The sequence below is a fragment of the Aquarana catesbeiana genome, linkage group LG02 (assembly GCF_042186555.1).
Source record: "Aquarana catesbeiana isolate 2022-GZ linkage group LG02, ASM4218655v1, whole genome shotgun sequence".
Taxonomy (NCBI): domain Eukaryota; kingdom Metazoa; phylum Chordata; class Amphibia; order Anura; family Ranidae; genus Aquarana; species Aquarana catesbeiana.
Window position 1 is genome coordinate 451,875,880 of NC_133325.1, and position 13,046 is coordinate 451,888,925.

Genomic DNA, 13,046 nt, shown 5'->3' on the forward strand with positions numbered 1-13,046 from the left:
GAGGGGCATGATCAGAGACGCCTCTAGGGAGGATTTGTACCCTCAACCCTCTGCAGCACCACCCGTGTAACAAACCCCAGGTCAATGCGGGAGAGGGTCCGAAAACTGGACGAATGACATGTATACGTCTTCTCAGAGGGATTATAATGACGCTAAGCGTCAATAAGCTCAAAGGTATCGGCCCACTGCATAAGGTCAGGAGTCCTGCGATTCAACTGATGAAACCTGTCTACAGCCGGACACGGAACCAAATTATAATCCCCCAACATGACGTGTGGAGTTCCATACGCATAATATCATATAAGAGACATATCTGCAGGAGGCGGGAGATAAAGTCCAACAATCACGTATGCAGTATTAGCAATTTATCACGTACATAATGACATATTTTCCGCCTGGGTCAGTCTTGATATCCTGAAGCTGAAAGGGGAGAGATCGGTGAACTAAAATGCTCACTCCCCGGGAATAACTAGAGTATGTAGCATGGTAGTGTGAACCCACCCAGGCCCTTCCGAGGCCAAGGACCCTTGAGCCCACGAGGTGGGCCTCCTGTAATATACAGATGTGAGGGGTGTACTTTTTTAGATAATTTAAAAACCAGGGAACGTTTAACAGCCGAATTCAATCCCCAGACGTTCCAGGAGAGTACTGAAAAACTAGCCACATTGATTATAAACAAAATCAGTGGTCCGGCAGTAACTACCACCCTGCTCCATCTCCAGGGGCAAGATTAACCACCCAGGCGGAAGACCAGACATCAGTGCCCACAGCCACAAGGGCCACAAGACTAACGTGACCCACATTTTTTTACCATACCGAAAGATAAGGAGTATTAGCACAGAAAAATTAGAAAAATTTACCGTGAAAAACAGAAAAACTAAACCAAATTCAACAAGGGTCAGCAACGGCTGGCCCCCCCCCCCCCAACCCTGCAAACTGGGATCATGCATAATTCCCCAAACCCGAGTCTTTCAGAGTAACTCACTCAGGGAGGCGTGCCATAGTCAACAAGAGTCGGCCACCCCTCAACATCAAATACACAGGTGGGGGGGCACATAACTTCCCAGCGGGAGATGCTAGAGAACAAATTGGTAACCAAACATATATGAGCATAGATAGTTAACCTGGACTAACCAGGGGCACAGAACTTCAAAGAGTTGGTTACATGATGACCTGGAGTTGGTCAGGATGTCGGTCATATGAATTCTTGACTTCAAAACCTACATGGAGACAGTCACCGATAACTACAATGAATCCAGGGACCTCATAGCAGGCAAGTTTGTATGGACTGCCATCCCGGGACTCCTTCACACATCATGGAGGCTGCACCTAAGAAGACCAGGGGGGCAATAAGGAATACAAAACCTGTTTAAAAAAAAAAAAAAAAAAAAAAAAAAAAAAGGGAAACTGCACAAAGTCCGCTCCCCAGAACGAAACACATTCAGTATAAGGGTGCCTCCAGAATTCAGACACCTTAAAGGTGAGGATCCACTCATTTCAGGGAAGGTAGCGACTCCAACCACGAGGTAGCTTCCCTGGGATTGGTGAAAAAAACGCACCGTCTCGCCATCCACCACTCTCAGCTTCACCGGGAAAAGGATGCTGTATTTAATTCTCTTCGCCCTCATGGCGGCCTTGACCGCATCGAAGGATCTGCGCTGCTTCTCTACAGTGTAATCAGGAAACAAAAGCAGCCTGGTATTTTGGTAGGAGGTTTCCTTCATTCCTTGCGCAGCCTGCAAAAGTTCATCTCTGTCCCTGAAGTTTAACAGATGCAGGATCAGTGTGCGGGGTGGGGGACCAGCCGGTCCCCGCTGCGGCAGGACTCTGTGCGCTCTCTCCACAGTGAAATAAGGGGATAGCTGGGCTCCGGGGAACAGGGATCGCAGGAGGTCTTCCACAAGGGTAGTCGTATTCTGTCCCTCTGCCCCCTCCGAGTCCCACTATCCAGATTGTTACGTCTGCTGTGATTTTCTGCGTCCTCGGCGCGATATTCAAGGACCTTAACTTTGCTTTGCAGGGTCCAAATCGCCACTGAGTGCTCCCCTGCAATGTCCTCCACTTGGCCTACTCTCTGTTCGGCAACCCCCAGCCGGCCACAGATCTTTTCCAAGTCCTGTCTAATCAAGCCAACATCAGTCTGGACCGCTTCCATTTTCCCAGATAGGGTAGCCTGGCATGCCGATATCGCCGCCATAACCTCAGGGATGCCAGGGAGAGACGGGGAGGGATTCTCCTCAGCCGCCGTCTGAGTGGCCATGTTGGAATGGCTGCGTGGGCTTTTCTCCCCGTGCACTGCGGGTTCGTCGGGAACAGTCAGTCGGGGGCAAACGGAGCTTCTTACTGCTCTTCGGTCCGGCAGAGGATCGGGACGGCATAGGGGGATCCAAGCACCCAAGTAAGGGGCAAACAATCCTGGCAGGAGAGGTAACAGGATCAGTCTCTAGCAGACCTCCGGGAAGCACGTCTGCTCATGCCGACATCTTGGACACCTGTGCCCCCCCCCCCCCCCCCCCAATCGTCCCTTTTTGATGCGGTGAAGTTGTTCTGTCCCCTTGACAGAAAAACACCCCCAAAGCATAGTGTTTCCACCTCCATGTTTGACAGTGGATGATGTTCTTGGGGTCATAGGCAGCATTCCTCCTCCAAACACATTGAGTTGATGCTAAAGGGCTTGATTTTTGGTCTCCTCTGACCACAACACTTCCACCCAGTTCTCCTCAGAGTCCTGCAGATGTTCATTAGCAAACTTCAGACGGACCTGTATGTGTGCTTTCTTGAGCAGGGGGACCTTGCGGGCACTGCAGGCTTTCAGTCCTTCACGGTGTAGTGTTACCTATTTATTTCTTGGTGACTATGGTCCCAGCTGCCTTGGATAATTGACAAGATTCTCCTAATGTAGTTCTGGGCTGATTCCTCACCGTTTCCATGATCCACGAAACCCCAGGAGGTGAGCTATTGCATTGCGCCCCAGACTTAGGGAGATTGACAGTTTATTTTGTGTTTCTTCCATTTGCGAATAATTGCAGCAACTGTCACCCTCTTGCCAAGCTGTTTGGTGATGGTCTTGTAGCCCATTCCAGCCTTGTGTATTTCTGCAATCTTGTCCCTGACATCCTTGGACAGCTCTTTGGTCTTGGCCATGATGGAGAGATTGAAATCTGCTTTTGTGGACAGGTGTCTTTTTATACAGGTAACAAGCTGAGATTAGGAGCACTCCCTTTTGAGAATGCTCCTAATCTCAGCGCGTTACCTGTGTAGAAGGCACCTGGGAAGCCAGAAATCTTGCTGATTTGACAGGGGATTTCACTCATTTTAAATGCTTATTTATAACTTTATGCATTTTTCTGGAGAGAAAATATATTTTCCCCCTCCCTTTGCTAAAACAGATAAATAAATAAAAAAGGTGCAGCGCTAAATCAATAAATGACCATAAAGAAAAATATATTAACACAGGGAGCAAAAAGAAATGTCCAATAATAAATGTCCAAATAAGCTGGCATAAATCCACCAGGAGTGTGATGATAACAGCAAACAATTGTGACTGATACTGGAACCCTTCACCATGAATCGAGTGGCCTCTCACCTGGTCCTAAAGGTAATCAGGCAATCATACAAACAGCAGGTAGCAGGAGATCTTTATCACAAGGGACTCCTCCGGGTGATCAAGTGGCAGGTGGGTATCATTAGCATGAAATCACAAAAGGGACAGACATAGTGCTCTCCGTATGCAACCATTTATTATAAAACGAATAAAATCAGACTTACATAGCAAGCACTTCTCAAGTGCCAGGGAACGAACATGGACACACAGTACAGTGTGTGAGCAGTGGAGCATGCGCAGTAGCCGCGGATGACGTCACGACGTCACGTTCTAGACGCGTTGCGTCCCAGTGGGCGGGGACTTCCTCAGCAGATGTCGTGACTACGTGGGCACCCGCGCTATAAAGAGGTGAGTTGTTATGGCAACACCAAAAACAACTACAAATGACGTATACCGGAAATAGGGCGGGCTCCGGAAGTGTCTCCACACACATCATTCCGAGCCAGTGCAGCCCAATTTAGTATTGAAAAAGCTCAAAAATATATATGAGATAAAATTTTAGATAGGACTATATAAAACAAGTACAATCTGGTGTCAGCACAAGACACACACAAAGTGTAGTCTTGAAAGAACAGTGACAGAACACCATAATACCTAAAATAAATAAATAACTAAAACGATGCACAAAAATGCATAATAACTGTCATCCGCGACCACCGACTGCTCACCAGCATGATATAGTAAAATGAGAACATTATTACCATTATAGTACTTCTCGTTATATGATATAGTAAAATGAGAACATTATTACCGTCACAATACTTTTCGTTACACAGATAATGAAAGAAAAAGAAAACTTTATCGATCAGATATAAAGCAATTGGTATCGAATTCTACATTTAACCCATCGGGGTACATGACCCCTGTCTCATAAATCCAGTGGGATTCTCTTTTACTAAGCTGCCGGATAAAATTACCCCCTCTCCAGTGCTTAGTAACCCTTTCAATGCCCCAGAATTTTAAATACTTAGGGTTTTGCTGGTGGAAGATCTTGAAATGTCTGGACACGTTATGGGTCTTGAGACCTTTCTTAATATTATTAACGTGTTCAGCCAATCTGACATGTAAGGGTCTTGACGTTCTTCCAACATACTGTAGACCACAGCTACACTCCAGCATGTAGACCACCCCAATAGTGTCACATGTGATGAGCTGTTTAATCTCATACTCCCTGTTAGTAACCGAAGCCAAGAATTTTTTTCTCTTTTTGATATTTCCCTTGGCATGCTTACAGGGGACACATCTACCACAGGCGTAAAAACCTCCCAAGAAGGAAAAAAGCTTATCTGAAGTGGGTACTGGGGGGTTAAGAACACTGGGTGCCAAACGATCCCTGAGCGTAGGGGCTTTTTTGTATATAAACTGAGGTCTATCAGGTAGTATAGGGCCTAAGACTCTGTCTTGTTTCAAAATAGCCCAATTTTTTTGAATAATTTTCTCAAATTTCCGGTATTGAATATTGTAATCCAATACCATTTTAAAATTGTGGCTATCACCAGCAGGGGGCTTAGAGGTGTTGGCAATGAGTTCATTCCTCTCTAATAACATGATTTTAGATACCTCTTCATCTAATGAAGCCCTATTGTACCCCTTCTGTTCGAATCTCGAGGTGAGGACCTCAGACTGGCTAACGAAATCCTCCACAGTGGTACAATTCCGACGCAGTCTAATATATTGCCCCCTGGGAATGTTGCACAACCAGGAGCTGTGATGGCAACTCCCCAGGGGAATATAAGAATTGCGGTCGGTGGGCTTAAAATGGTTGGTAAGAGAGAACCTATCATGCAAAATACTAATAGATAAATCCAAAAACACTACCTTTTCAGAGCTGATGGTCCATGTGAGAGATATATTTCTGGAGTTGTTATTTAGTGATTGAATGAAATCATCCAACCTGGATCTCTCACCATTCCAGATTAAGATGAGATCATCAATGAATCTCCTGTAGCACAACAGATCCCATGCTATCTTTTAAGGACGAGCTACATAGCATTGTTGAGGACGGTAAAGACCGTAAGATCCTGAATAAAAAAGAGGCTTTATACTTAGATCCTTTATTTTGTCGAACACCCGTCATATATTTCTTACCAAAAATTCATAAGGACACGGCCAACCCCCCTGGACGACCCATTGTTAATGGGATCGATTCTGTATCTGCCAGATTGGGACAATATATCGACTTTTTTTTTGCAGCCCTTAGTTATGCAAACTCCAGCATTTCTGAAGGACACAAAACATATCATTCAGATTCTTGAAACTTTGAAATGCTCGCCTTCCACGTTTTTGGTAACAGCGGACGTAGGTTCACTGTATACCATTATTGGCCATGAGGATGCAATGACCTCAGTTGAATGGGCATTAGCTTCGTCTTCCCTATCTGGTGGTCACCAGGAGTTCCTCTTGAGTTGCTTGGACTTCTGCCTCAAGAGGAACTATTTCTGGTATAACAGAGAATATTATTTGCAGACCAGGGGTGTTGCCATGGGGGCCCGCTTTGCTCCCAGTGTGGCCAATATTTTTATGGCCCACTGGGAGGATGAAGCGGTCTTTCTCCGTCGCCCCCCCCCCGAGCTGTTGTGCTACAGGAGATTCATTGATGATCTCATCTTAATCTGGAATGGTGAGAGATCCAGGTTGGATGATTTCATTCAATCACTAAATAACAACTCCAGAAATATATCTCTCACATGGACCATCAGCTCTGAAAAGGTAGTGTTTTTGGATTTATCTATTAGTATTTTGCATGATAGGTTCTCTCTTACCAACCATTTTAAGCCCACCGACCGCAATTCTTATATTCCCCTGGGGAGTTGCCATCACAGCTCCTGGTTGTGCAACATTCCCAGGGGGCAATATATTAGACTGCGTCGGAATTGTACCACTGTGGAGGATTTCGTTAGCCAGTCTGAGGTCCTCACCTCGAGATTCGAACAGAAGGGGTACAATAGGGCTTCATTAGATGAAGAGGTATCTAAAATCATGTTATTAGAGAGGAATGAACTCATTGCCAACACCTCTAAGCCCCCTGCTGGTGATAGCCACAATTTTAAAATGGTATTGGATTACAATATTCAATACCGGAAATTTGAGAAAATTATTCAAAAAAATTGGGCTATTTTGAAACAAGACAGAGTCTTAGGCCCTATACTACCTGATAGACCTCAGTTTATATACAAAAAAGCCCCTACGCTCAGGGATCGTTTGGCACCCAGTGTTCTTAACCCCCCAGTACCCACTTCAGATAAGCTTTTTTCCTTCTTGGGAGGTTTTTACGCCTGTGGTAGATGTGTCCCCTGTAAGCATGCCAAGGGAAATATCAAAAAGAGAAAAAAATTCTTGGCTTCGGTTACTAACAGGGAGTATGAGATTAAACAGCTCATCACATGTGACACTATTGGGGTGGTCTACATGCTGGAGTGTAGCTGTGGTCTACAGTATGTTGGAAGAACGTCAAGACCCTTACATGTCAGATTGGCTGAACACGTTAATAATATTAAGAAAGGTCTCAAGACCCATAACGTGTCCAGACATTTCAAGATCTTCCACCAGCAAAACCCTAAGTATTTAAAATTCTGGGGCATTGAAAGGGTTACTAAGCACTGGAGAGGGGGTAATTTTATCCGGCAGCTTAGTAAAAGAGAATCCCACTGGATTTATGAGACAGGGGTCATGTACCCCGATGGGTTAAATGTAGAATTCGATACCAATTGCTTTATATCTGATCGATAAAGTTTTCTTTTTCTTTCATTATCTGTGTAACGAAAAGTATTGTGACGGTAATAATGTTCTCATTTTACTATATCATATAACGAGAAGTACTATAATGGTAATAATGTTCTCATTTTACTATATCATGCTGGTGAGCAGTCGGTGGTCGCGGATGACAGTTATTATGCATTTTTGTGCATCGTTTTAGTTATTTATTTATTTTAGGTATTATGGTGTTCTGTCACTGTTCTTTCAAGACTACACTTTGTGTGTGTCTTGTGCTGACACCAGATTGTACTTGTTTTATATAGTCCTATCTAAAATTTTATCTCATATATATTTTTGAGCTTTTTCAATACTAAATTGGGCTGCACTGGCTCGGAATGATGTGTGTGGAGACACTTCCCGGAGCCCGCCCTATTTCCGGTATACGTCATTTGTAGTTGTTTTTGGTGTTGCCATAACAACTCACCTCTTTATAGCGCGGGTGCCCACGTAGTCACGACATCTGCTGAGGAAGTCCCCGCCCACTGGGACGCAACGCGTCTAGAACGTGACGTCGTGACGTCATCCGCGGCTACTGCGCATGCTCCACTGCTCACACACTGTACTGTGTGTCCATGTTCGTTCCCTGGCACTTGAGAAGTGCTTGCTATGTAAGTCTGATTTTATTCGTTTTATAATAAATGGTTGCATACGGAGAGCACTATGTCTGTCCCTTTTGTGATTTCATGCTAATGATACCCACCTGCCACTTGATCACCCGGAGGAGTCCCTTGTGATAAAGATCTCCTGCTACCTGCTGTTTGTATGATTGCCTGATTACCTTTAGGACCAGGTGAGAGGCCACTCGATTCATGGTGAAGGGTTCCAGTATCAGTCACAATTGTTTGCTGTTATCATCACACTCCTGGTGGATTTATGCCAGCTTATTTGGACATTTATTATTGGACATTTCTTTTTGCTCCCTGTGTTAATATATTTTTCTTTATGGTCATTTATTGATTTAGCGCTGCACCTTTTTTATTTATCTGGAGGGATTTGATCGTTTACCCTGGTGTTCAGCTGCTTCAGTTATTTTCATTTTTGTGTCATATGTGCGCTGATATATTTTTTTATATCTTTGCTAAAACAGCCCTGACCCATTGAGGCATGGACACCAGAGTAACATCCACATGAATGGCAGGACCAAAGGTTTCCCAGCAGAACATTGCCCAAAGCATCATACTGCCTCTGCTAACTTATCTTCTTGTATTGCTTTCTGTTGTCATCTCTTCCCCAGGCGTGATGCGCGCACACACCCGGCCATCCACATATTGTGATTCATCAGTCCAGGCCACCTTCTGCCATTGCTCTGTGGTCCAGTTCTGATGTTCATGTGATCATTGCATAAGCTTTTGGCTGACATGGGTCACCATGAACTTCAGTCTCATACACAAACTGCGATGCACCACATCAACTTCATGGACAACCCGTTCACTTGCTGGTTAATATAACCCAATTTTCAGATGGCATTGTAACGAGATATTCCCTTTGCTTGTGTCAGTGGTCACAAGTCTCTGTCTCTCTCTGTCTCTCTCTGTCTGTCAAAATAAACCTATAATTGACACTATAGACCATTTCTCTGTGTGCAAACGTACAAAGCCAGAAGAGGACTCCGTGTGTGTCATAACCTTATGATCACTGACAAGTAAAGGGAATATCTTGTTACAATGCCATCTGAAAATTGGTGGGATATATTAAGCAGCAAGTGAACATGTTGTCCAAGAAGTTGATGTAGTTAAAGCAGAAAAAGGGCATCAGTTTCTTGTGTATGGGACTGTGAAGCCCATGGTGACCTGTGCAATGAACATCAGAACACTGGACCACGGAGCAATGGCAGAAGGTGGCCTGGACTGATGAATCCCTTTTTTTTTTTTTTTTTTTTTTCTCCCCACAATATGTGGATGGCCGGATGTGTGTGCATTACGCTCCTGGGGAAGAGATGACACCAGGATGCGATATAAGAAGGTAAGTTAGCAGAGGCAGTATGTTTTGGGCAATGTTCTGCTGGGAAACCTTGGGTCCTGCCATTCATGTGGATGTTACTTTTGTGTCCATGCCTCGATGGGTCAGGGCTGTTTTAGCAAAAGGGGGGTCATACTCCATAGTGTGTATTTTATGGCACAGACGGCAAGAAAAACTGACAAGCCTGCTAATCCTTCTGGGCACTCTATCCAAAACAGTTTTTTTTGCCTTTTTAGTTTATGCTTTAATCCAAGAACACTCTACACAAGTCATTTTGAAATTTTTTTTGGTTTCTGTTATAGTTGCCCTTTGAATGTCAGTCTGCAGATGCTGTGTGGTGTTTTTGTCAGTTTAAAAAAAGAAAAAAAAGTTGTTGCCTTCTTAGAATAAAGTAAGGTTTATATAAGGTCTTGGCAGAAGTGTATGATTTGTCTGTACCACTACAATTGGCAACCTTTTTTTTTTTTTTTTTTTTTTTTTTTTTTTTTTTTTTTTCCTGATCTTCTTAGATGTCCTATTAATTGCCATTTTGACTTGCTTGCCAGGTTCCTGCTTCCAGCTATGTGCCATCTCAGTGCAGAAGAAGCACCACGAAGGATACTGATCTCTGAAGGGGTCCCTGCATTGCTGTGTGACTACTACAGACAACAATGGGAGGTGTTCTCAAATAAGGATGATCTGTCAGCTGAAGCAAAAAGTGAAGCAGAACTGAGTATGCAAAGCTGCTGTGGTGTCTTCCTTAACCTAGTGGTGACTGAGCCAAGGCTTGTTGGGTAAGTTTTGGCATGCTGTATTCTTATCGTATGAAGGGGGGTTGGGGGTGTGGGGTGTCCTTTTTTCCTTTTTAGTTGTAAAAAAAAAAAAAAAAAAAAAAAATGTACTGCAGATTTTAGTCGCTTAAATACAACTAAAACAATTCACATGACTAAAATGCAACTAAAACCAAAATAGCATTTTATTCGAGACTAAAGCAACATTTGATGCCAAAATTAACACTGTCTTGTGAGTAAAGACTTGGCTGCTACAGGTTGCCTTTTATCTGTTACATTTGCAAGTGTCAACTAAAATAAGTCACCGATTTAAATCTCCGGTCTAACCCCAGGTAAAAAAAAAAAGAGCGTGACTGATCCCCAAAAGCTCATAGTGTAGAATTTTGGTAATGTAAATAACGCTGACTAATTCTGTTCCATCATTTTTAAAGTCAGTCTTGATACCGGACTCTAATGCCGCGTACACACAAGTGGACTGTCCGGCAGAAAAGGTCCTCCGGAACGATTCTGTCGCCATTCCGATCGTGTGTGGGCTTCATCGGACTTTTTCTGTCAAATTCCGACGAACCTAGAAATAGAACATGTTTCAAATCTTTTTCGACTGACTTGAGTCCGATCGAAAAATCCGTTCTTCTGTATGCTAGTCCGACAGACAAAAAGACGCAAGGGCAGCTACTGGCTATGAACTTCCTTATTCTAATCCGGTCGTACATCATTGCGTTTGAAACAATCAGACTTTGGTGTGATCGTGTGTAGGCAAGTCCATTTCGTTGGAACTTCGTCACAATTCCATCAAAGTCCTTCGGAGTTCTGGTGGACGACAAGTCTGCTCGTGTGTACCTGGCATAAGACTGCCCGAAAGATGTAGATGTCTTTTTTGGGTTAAATGCTTAGTGAAGGTAGAATCTTAGTCTGTATACTGGCAGGGTTGCATTATTTATGAACTACGCATCATTCTCATTCGCTTTATCTTCACATAGTTGACCCCTCCAATTTTACACCATTGTGTGTAGCTCTATATTACGTTATAAAACTCCCAGGATGAAACAGTTCTACTTTCACTGTTCTTCTTCCTTTTTTTTTTTTTTTTTTTTCTTTCATCATGGGACACAGAGTTAGGCTAATATTCCCTGCTGGGTTATACTTCATCTCCAGGTGAATGGACACTGGTAGACCGAAGGTCTTCAGACAGGAAGTGATTCCCTATATAACCCCTCCCATACAGGAAGTACTTCTGTATTTTTTACCAGTGTCTGCAAGGTGGATGGCATGGTTGTTTTGAGCTCTGAGCTCCAGGTCTCTAGTCCCACAAACGGTTCTTAAATGAATCAAGGGATTGACCGATCAGATCCATTTGACACAGGCTTTATATGCTTAGATAATTGGTACCCGAACCTCGTAAAGAAGACTCAAGATCCTGCAAGGTTTTGCCTGTAATGTAAACTCTGGGCGCTGGACCCCCCATGAATTGGAGTCCTGCACACTACAGCGCTACGGCATTCCTGCAGGGTGCTGTACAGGTCCAAGGGAGTGGACCCAAAACATTAAAAGGGTACACAGTCCTTGAAGGTCCAGGAACCCGCCATGAAGAGTGAAGATTGGGCTCTTAGTTTCTAAGCTGTCCTGCGCCTGGACAGGTAAGTGAAACCTCTATTATTGTGGGGTGTCCCAGTTATTTGTAACAATCAGTTAATCTAGCTAGAGGCTGGACACTTGTTTTGCGGTGACCATACGGGTGAGTTTTTGGGCTAGCTGTGTGTGTGTGTGTGTGTGTGTGTGTGTGTGTTTACAAAGTGTAATATATAGATAGATATATAGAATATATATCTCTCTATCATCTCTCTATTCTTCTGGGGTCCCTTGGCGGCTGTCTCAGCTCCTCCCCCGCAAGAACTGATCACCTTTCAGGCGAGCTCTCTCGCATAGTGGTGAGTTCTTGCAGGCGCACTCCTGTGATATAGCCGCTCGCTGTATCGCCCAGCCCTTTGGCGCGCTGCGTCATTGGATGTGATTGACAGCAGTGTGAGCCAATGGCTGTGCTGCTTTCAATCCATCCACTCTAGCCAATCAACAGCCAGGCTGAGGGCTGAGCGGCGAAGACATTGGGGCGAGCGCAGCAGGTTTAGGGGCTCAGGTAAGTTAAAATGGGGGGCTGGAGGGGGCCGGTATTGTCGGATGTTTTTTCACCTGGATGTGTTTAAGATGGGGGGGGGGGGACGAACCTTTACAACCCCTTTTAAACAAGAACTTGACTTGTCTGGGAGATAACGCACAGGGCTTGAAAGACCCTGTTGACAAGAAATTGGAGTCATTAAAGGCTTCCTTTTCTTTGGCCAGTTCAGCTATTCAGCCAACTGTTGCAGCAATTGGTATCTGCCAGTCCGTAAAGGATCGGATCAGATGGCCTGACAGGGCTTAACCAGGAGGATGATCTGCCTGTAATGAGGCAGATATTCCTCGAGCGCTGTGTTTTTGCTGTTGACTCCTTAAAGGATTCCATACAGCAGGCTTCTCGTTTGGCTCCCTCGTCTGTACCTTTTGTGGCTTAAGAACTGGTCAGCCGAGCTTCCTTGCAAGAAGTTATTGGCAGGTTTCCCCTTTCATAAGGAGTGTTTTTTATTTGGTGGCCATTTTGGACAAATCTAGCCAAAAGATTTCCGGAGGGAAGAGTTCTCTACTTGTGTAGGAAAGCACCAGGCGTTCCTTGTGTTAAAAACCTCAGGGACTGCTTCCTCAAATGTCTCAGCGCCAAGGCAGTTCTGCTGCCAACAGGGTGCTAGGGGCAAGGCCAGGGCCAGAAAAAGCCCTAGGTCAGATTCCTCTAAACCAAGCACAATGCTCTCCTTTTTGAGGGGATGCCCCCACTCCATCGAGAGGGGGGGAGGCTGCTGCACTTTGCAGATATTTTGGAGAACAATAGTTCAGGACGAGTGGGTCACAATTATATCTTGCGATTA

At 44.5% G+C, this 13,046-nt stretch overlaps 1 protein-coding gene across 1 annotated transcript in view; it reads left to right on the forward strand.

Moving 5' to 3' along the window:
* The window catches only part of NCDN (neurochondrin), a 47,413-nt gene that overhangs the window by 21,064 nt on the left and 13,303 nt on the right, over positions 1–13,046 (forward strand). Inside the window, exon 5 of the mRNA XM_073615591.1 lies at positions 9,865–10,092. Within this exon, the coding sequence (XP_073471692.1) occupies positions 9,865–10,092 (228 nt within the window). The remainder of the gene's footprint in view (positions 1–9,864; positions 10,093–13,046) is intronic.